The sequence below is a fragment of the Humulus lupulus genome, chromosome X, assembly GCF_963169125.1.
Source record: "Humulus lupulus chromosome X, drHumLupu1.1, whole genome shotgun sequence".
NCBI classification, from domain to species: Eukaryota; Viridiplantae; Streptophyta; class Magnoliopsida; order Rosales; family Cannabaceae; genus Humulus; species Humulus lupulus.
In genome coordinates, this window is record NC_084802.1 from 220,774,801 (window position 1) to 220,783,072 (window position 8,272).

Here is an 8,272-nt window from a genome sequence, read left to right on the forward strand (position 1 = left end):
ATTTTATGGTTTAGTGAGTTTTTAATCCATTTGAATGGCGGGCTTTGTGGCCTGGGACATTCTAGGGATGTTGTGTGATTGAATGGTGAGTTTGGTACGGATTTGGGGATGATTTTGAGAGGGTTTTGGGCTGAGAAATCTGAGTTCGCGGGGTTGCGCCGCGACCCTCATGAACTCACTCATCTGGTGGTTTCCTGAAGTTGGGTAGCATTGAGGCGCCTGATAGGCTACGCCACAGCCCTAGTCCTGTGTGTTTGGTGATGGGCTCTCTGGTTGTGAGAATCGTGACTCTTAGTGTGGGGCACTACGACTCTAATAGGGTGAGTTGCGGCGCAAGTGGCAGATTTTGGCCAATGGAGATTTTGAGCGCAGGAACTCAAACTTTAGGGCTCAAGATCGACCCTACTATCTGATTTTGTAGAGTTCGACGTCCTAGAGGCTAGGACTTGGTCCAGAAGCCTGTGTTTACTCGTTATTGATGGGATTCTATATTATGGTTGTGACTAGGTTAACGCTAAGGACTTTGAACCGAGATCGTGCTCGAGGGTCATTGATTTGTAACCTGTGCTTGGACTAAAGATAAGAAAACTGCACCCGGTATGTGATACATGTGATTATGGCTTGGCCCGAAGTGTTGAACAGGAACATGAATAGGGCATGAATGCTCGAGCATGTGCAAGATTATGATTATGCTTGTGATTGTTGATTTAGCATGGTCAATGCTTTTGATATACGATGGATTCCTGTTAGTCTTATATAATTGAGAAAAGCATTGACTTATTAGTCAAGGCCGACAATAGCACCTAGCGCTGGTCGAAAAACATTGACTTATTAGTCAAGGTTGACAATAGTGTCGAGCGATGGTCGAAAAGCATTGACTTATTGGACAGATCGACAATAGCGCGTTGAGCACTGGTCGTTTTGGTTAGGCTGACCAGGAACGCATCATACGCTTGTCTGACCTATTGGTTGTGGAAAACTCAGTGCCAGGTATGCTGGGCCAGCTCTAAGGCTAGTTATACAGAGGATAGGGCAATGGGCCTTGGGGTGACTTATTAGTCCAATATCCTAGGGCTGGGCCCCAGCATTGATTTATGAGTCAAGGACAGCCTTAGCACATTGAGTGATGGTCGTAAAGCATTGACTTATTAGTCAAGGACGATCTTAGCACGCTGAGTGCTGGTCGTAAAGCATTGCTTTATTAGTCAAGGACGGCCTTAGCACGCTAAGTGCTGGTCATAAAGCATTGACTTATTAGTCAAGGATGGCCTTAGCACGCTGAGTGCTGGTCGTAAAGCACTGACTTATTAGTCAAGGGTTGCAATAGTGCACTGAGTGCTGGTCTATATGATTATTCCTAATGAGGAGCGCATATACGCTTGATTGACCTATTGGTCGTGGAAAACTCAGCGTTAGGTACACTGGGCCAGCTCCAAGGATGGTTATATAGAGGATAGGGCAAAGGGCCACGGGGTGACTTATCAGTCCCATATCCTAGGGCGTGGAACCTCAATATGATTTATTAATCATGTATTTTGGGCATTTGACCCCAATATGATTTATTGATCATTTATCTTGGGCTATTGGCCCATAAGATGCTGTAGTCATTTATATGGATGGTATGCATGCATGAGTAGGGTTAATTCTACTAGGCATGCATATTATGATTTGGTAACATGTTATTAACTGCTTATAAGCATGTTTAAGTTTTCTTGTTGCGCCTTAGCTCACAGGTGCTTTGTGGTGCAGGTAAAGGGAAAAGAAAGCTGGACCATCCTTGAGTTGGAGAGCTTAGGTGAGGATGTGTACATACGCGGCTGCTCGACCACCACGACCGAGGGTTTAAAGAGGACTAGGGTCAAACCCTATTTTGCCGCTTAGGTTGGAAGGTTGTAACTTTTTCATTGTAATTAACCTTTTAAATGTATTTTGGGATCCCATGTATGAGGTAAATGTCTTAAAGAAAGAATGGTACCTTTGACCAAAAAATTTAACCCTAAACCGTTAACCACGTTTAGTTACACGGTTATGGCCAAATGACTTGTTTAGTGAGTTTAGCATTATTTAAAATACATAGTGTAATGGTCTCTGAGTAGTAGGGTGTTACAGTTGCACCTTGGCATCTTTCTTTTTTTCTTAGTTAGCCTTCAGGCGCTGCATGCCTTTCTTACAAGAATTTAAAAGTCTCTTATAAGAGAACTTCCCCCATGGATAGCTGAAGAAATTGTTTATGTCCTTAATTATCTTAAGTATATCTCGCCATATATTCAAATTTCTCTCTATGGAATTTAGAACCCCCTCAACCAACAAACAGAGACCCAACTTGTACACATCTTCGACCACAATACAAGTTTTGAAAGCATTCTCCAGCTGTAGGAGCTTTACTTTCTCAACATCATTGAAATGCTCATTTATCAAGCGATCACTGGTCAGATGCTCATCCAACTCTGCTTGTGACGCTGCAAAACTAAAATTCAACCCCGTTACTAGAGAAAAATTTCTTACGCTGAATCTACAGGACTTCAAGCCCAAAAAGAAATGCACCTCATCTTCTTTTTGAGTTGCTATTTTCCTCAACATCAACTCATGCACCAAAACTCCTAAGAAATGAAACTCCGAAGCCAATAAGAACTTCTTGAAAGGGGATTCCTCAGCCCTTTCTATCAGGCCAAGCTCCACAAACCTTTTCTTAATATCAACCAAAGCCCTACCATCCCTATATGTGACTCGGCCAAGAAAGTGATCTTGAAATGGAACAAGCAACTTCGACATCTGCATTCACACATGAAAACAATTGGTAAGAAAACATAATGTTAAACATAATCAGGAAAAAATTCAAAAAAAATTCATAAGAAAACTGAAGGAAACACTGTTGAACATATCAAGATTTATCTAGCTATCATCGAGCTACAAATAACCCTACCGAACCATTGTTGAACCTATCGAGAAAAGCATAATTTGTATACATAAAGAACCTTCGAGCATGCATCGAGTTACAATCGAGCTTATCGAGCAACATTATCCCTAAAACTATTGAAGCTATCGATACATTGTCGAGCTCTTATCGAGCCCTCGAGTTATAATGCCTCACTCATATTGAGCCACCATCGAGCTCTATCGAGTACTTATCGAGCTATATTATGATATGTATTAACAATGGAGAGCATGAATCGAGCTCATATCGAGCCAAAATATATCAATCCCATCGAGAAAGCCCAGACCCCATCGAGCCTAACTGATTACTATCGAGCTACTCTTATCGAGCTATCATCCAACTTATATCGAGCTCTCGAGTTCTAATGCCTCATTAATATCGAGCCACTATCGAGCATTATTAAGCTTATGATTTTTCAAAAACTATCTTGTTGTCGAGCAACCATCGAGCACTCATCGAACCTATCAAGCCTATATCAGAAAACCTAGAAAAAAATACCCAGAAGTCAGATCGACACCCACCAAACATATTCTCATACCGTACCCAAAATTTAAAGGGAAACATGCATGTAAGCTGAAAAAATGAGAGATTCAAGATTTTACCTTTTCTATTTGGGTTTGGGACACTCGAGTTGCTCCGTCACTTTCAAGTCACTCCGTCGCCGAGGAGATGCTGCAGTGGCCGTCGGCCAGAGAGAGTGAGAGTAGAGGTAAGGATTTGGGATTTTGGGGGTTATCTTCTTCGGGTCAAAGAGAGAGAGAGAGAGAGAGAGAGAGAGAGAACCGATAGAGAGAAAGAGTGTGGGAGATTTTGGAGGAATAGTGTTTGGGAGAGAAAAAATGAGAGGGGTATTTTTGGTACTTGATAAAATTTTAGCATCAAATTGAAATGATGAATAGTGCTCGTATATTTGGTAAAATGAGACACTATTATGCATAAAGAGTGAAATTTCCCTATACATATTTACACACACGTATACATATATATAAATTAACATTAGCTGTCTTAATTAACTATAAGTCCTTTTCATAAACAACACTAGATATTGTTTATACAAATACAAATATATAGACAAACACAAGTCACAATAATGTGACTGCTGATGTTGTATTTCTTAAAAATAAATAAAAATTAATGCAATCTTCAACATGCTATCATAAAAAAAATATAATAGGAAAGAAAATGTGAATACTTGTTTTATATTAATTAAACTAGAATCCCTTAAAAGTAGGGTTGTTTATACTTAGTTTCAACTAAGCTCCCAATTATATGGATTTATAACCGTGAACACGCTGTTGCCTCAACGCATCTTCGAGCTTGCAAGATGTTTCGAGCTCAGCGTAACAATAATGTTGCCTCCCCATTTGTCGGTGTCTCGAGTCTGTCCTTCAGATGCGTTACCTTTGAGCTCACATTGCATGCCCGGTTGTCCATGACATGGCATCTTAGATTGATTTTCTATTAGCGCAAGTGATCACGTTGAGTACCCTTTTGCATATTTGATTTCCATACTTACGAGCCTACATTTCGAGGCTACTTTTTATATCTTAAAATTTGGGATGTAACATTTTTCCCCTGAAAAGTATCCCTTCGAGCCCTGTGAGAAATAAACTTTTGAACTCCTCTTTCAGAAAACGTGCCCACCTACCACAGTTGAGTGTTGACATGTGTCAACACAGGGATGGATACCGAGAGTACTCAAGTACTCTTCTTCTACCAACGTATTTTCACTAGCCCCTTTTTTGCTGCCAATTTTTGAGATTAAATGATAGCCCTTGGACCAAATGCCAATTTAATTTTAAAGGACAAGAACCACTTTCTGATTTCCTATATCCAAGCTTATACATACCCTTCTCTTTCCTTCCCTCTCCTCTCTTTCATTCTTAAAGTTTCAAAACAAAACCAGAGCAATTTCTTGCATGTTTCCTTCAAGAAAAACGAAAGATATCTCCAAAATCCCTCAATTTCCCACTCGATCTTCATTCGAAAATGAGTTCCCAAGAATTTCATTGAACAAATATTACTAGTCGATACTCCAATTTCCTCATCAACTTCCAACGTGTAAGTTTCTGATTCTCTTTGTCATGCATGTTATATTTTTAGGTATTCTTGATTCTGTTCTTGGGGATTTATGGGGAAATGGGTATTTTGACCTGTTTTCTAAGATATTTAGGGAGGAAAATAAGTTTGTACATGGTAAATATGGTTAAAAAGGGCATATTTTCTAGGTTTTGAATATAGTAGACATGGGTTTCGTGTTGAACAAGACTTAGGGCTTTAGAGTAGGATTTTTATGTGCACAAACCAATGATAACCCCATTTTGGGTAACTGCCCATTTCTTTCTAGAAAATTAGGATAGCCCCGATTTGGAAGCACATCCACCATCTTTAAGTGGGTACACTCTTAATTTTTTGAGTCTAACAAGGTCGTAATTATTTGAAAATTTTATCTCGTTATTTTGAGCTTTCGAGCTCGAACTTTTCAAGATTTTTCCTTAACAATTCTTTCTAAGTGGTGGGCCTACACTCATTCCTTTCTTGTTAGATGATGCAGTCTTCGAAGAATCAGTGGGTGCCTGACCTTGTGATTCCTTACCATCCCCCATCGCCTCGAGATGAATCTCTCTTTACTCAAAACAACGACTGATTCAGGAGCACATAAATCATCTCGAGCTTGAAGATACACATACACACTTTCAACGTCAAATTATTGAGGTCGAAGAGGGAAAAAGAAAAAAGTTGTAGTTTTTCGTTTACGGTGATCCCGACCTTTAAATCCGCCCAATTCCTTTGGACCCAACCCTTATAGTAACTATTGCCTAACATCTAGATGAACTCTCCTTCAAACTTATGGAGAGTTCTTCAAGCCAACCCGCTAAACCCTCATCCTCAAAAATCACCTACCTTCCAGCCTCGAAGAGTAAATTTTTTGAGGCTACCACCATGAGATAGATTTAAGACATTCTGTCTTGTCATGGCCTCAAACTATTCGACAAATTAATGAGTCGAGTTTCAGAGCCCAACGAAAGTAGTAGCCATGCTCCGGGCGAAGCTGACCCTAACAGGAAACTTAAGCTCGAGACATTGAGTTGCGAGCTGCAGTACTCCTGCCCTTAAAAGATCACTTCAAAAAGTTCTTTGATTGGATTGAAATTGCTACCTTCAAACTCCAGACCAACTCCTACTGAGTTTTAGCGGAGCTGTGGTTGCTATATCATGAGATGAAGTGAAAAGGACCCTCATCTTATGAGATTTTATATCATATCTGCTTGAAAAAAACCCCACACGAGCAAATGGTGGAGATGGATTCTACTACCTCTCGAGCTGGCCTCGAGAAAAATGATTGTCCGAGGAAATTCCTAACCACCCTCCGAAATTTAAGACCCATTTTTTTTGGACGAATGGCCTCAACCTGTCCAAGTTCTACTCATTCCAACGTCCTTGTAAGTCTTGTCTTCGCAATTTTCGAGCTTGAAATTTTACCTTTTTCTTAAGCTAGGCTAGTTATATATTTATTGTTATACAACCAATTATGATCGCCCAAAGCATACCAAGGAGATGATGGATCGTTGAAATGACATCCTAAAGCTCCCATATAGCCAATTGTCTCTCCACTACCTCCTTCATGAGGATAAGCACCGTCAATGTGGCCTCCTCGACGAAGGCTAGTGTATAGGTGATGCTAGGACTCGAAAGTACTCGAGATGGGAAGTTGTACCCATCCCCACCCTCAAAACCTTTTCAAAGAAGAGGAAATGGCGTTTGAGTGCAAGTGCCTCTGACCCATCCCCTGACAAACTTTCTTGCTCGGAAATGCAGCTTAAGAGGAGGCTTCTCCTAGCCTGACTGATGGAGGTATAGTCTTACTAGTCTCCCACCATGTCTGACTAGTCTTACTGGTAGCCCACCATTCTCGAGACCAAATGTGTTAGTCTCCTTTAACAATCCCCGAAATAATTTTATGATCTGGTCAGGGGTAGACTTTAAGTTTCATAGAGATGACAATTAGTTATTTGAGTCTCAAATTATTTACAGTATAAAGAAAATGTGGGAGGGTATATGATTCCAGTATGGTTCGAATTAATGGAAATAGTCCTTTAAGTTGCCTCCCAAATTTCGAGGTGAGGAATTCGGTCCTAGTGTTACTGAGTTATCTTTAGAGGACATAGAGATTTCTTGGAATTAGAGTTCAAGTCAAGATGAATCTTCCAATTAGGTCTCCTTTCAAGTATTACTTTCCTTTTTTCAAATACAGGTAATTTAATACTAACATATTTTTTTTTTGCTTTTCCAGGTGAGTTGGATTTTGATCTCGAGAACATCCTCAACCAATGTACCGTCTCAAAGGGTTCAAAATGGGGATGAGTATCTTCAAAGACCACTAGGGCTTCGAAGATACTCAAAAAGTCTGAGACTACTCCGCAACCTTGGAACTTCCTGCTGCCTCCTCAGGTCCTGCCACTGTTCCTTTGGTGGACCCCCTCTGACACGAGTTACACCTCTAACTCTCCCGACCTTAACTACTCCTCCTCCTTTTGATCCTAGGAAAGCTCCCAGTCAAGGAAAGAAAGTCCACTCTTCTCACACATCGATACCTATCTGGAAACACGCCATATCTCACCACGAGCCTGAAGTCGTGGTTGACAGCGAGGCTGGTACTTCTGGGGTTGAGCTTGGTTCAGAGGCATTTATTTGCCTAGGGCATGCTTAAAACAACCTTCAAGGTCCCCACTGGGAGTTCTTGAGGGGTGTGATAATGCCACCACCCTCTTTGATAAAGTTGCCAAGCTGTATGCCTCAGTAAGTATTGTTGCTTGTCTAGTTTAAAGCTATATTTATCCATTATTTCTCTTTAACCATTTCCTCTTGATGCAAAGACTTTTAACCTTCATATGCCAATACCAAATCTTGAACCATGAGGCAGCCACCAGACGTGGACATTCTCATGATGTTAAGGCTACCCATACCTGAGTTGAGGATGCCCTAAAAAAGGCGAAGAAAGAACTTGAGGAGACCAATAAGGAGTTGGAAACAAAAATGTCAGAGCTGGAGACAAAAACGCTGGAGTTGTCCTCTAAAATAGTTGAGCTCGAAAGGGTTTAGAAGCTTAATGCCAAGATTTAGGAGGAAAATAGGACCACCTTTGAGGTCATGGTGGGTGAGAAGGCTCGTCTTTTGGAGGAGTTTATGGCCAAAAAAGATAGCGCCATTGACTTGGCCATGTACCGAATTTCGGCATTGAACCCTGACCTTGATACTAGCTTTCTCGCCAACAAAGAGGAGGAATATCTGGAGAGATGGAAAGCTCGATTGGAGGCCGAAGAGGCATCCATTTCA

The 8,272-nt window shown here is 40.8% G+C and overlaps 1 protein-coding gene across 1 annotated transcript; it reads right to left on the reverse strand.

The window, feature by feature from the left end:
• Positions 1-2,136: 2,136 nt before the first annotated feature.
• Positions 2,137-5,541, reverse strand: LOC133806787 (uncharacterized). The gene is made up of 2 exons (XM_062244876.1): positions 5,461-5,541; positions 2,137-2,772 (listed from the first exon to the last, which is right to left on the reverse strand). The coding sequence occupies exons 1-2, from the start codon at positions 5,539-5,541 to the stop codon at positions 2,137-2,139; spliced, it is 717 nt and encodes a 238-aa protein (XP_062100860.1).
• Positions 5,542-8,272: the final 2,731 nt, after the last annotated feature.

Excerpts from the sequence above, each read along its gene's own strand:
- LOC133806787 (XM_062244876.1), bottom strand. The coding sequence starts at position 5,541 with ATGGGGGATGGTAAGGAATCACAAGGTCAGGCACCCACTGATTCTTCG. Across the intron at positions 2,773-5,460 it reads CTAACAAGAAAGGAATGAGT|ATGTCGAAGTTGCTTGTTCC; the intron begins GTAGGCCCACCA and ends GTGTGAATGCAG.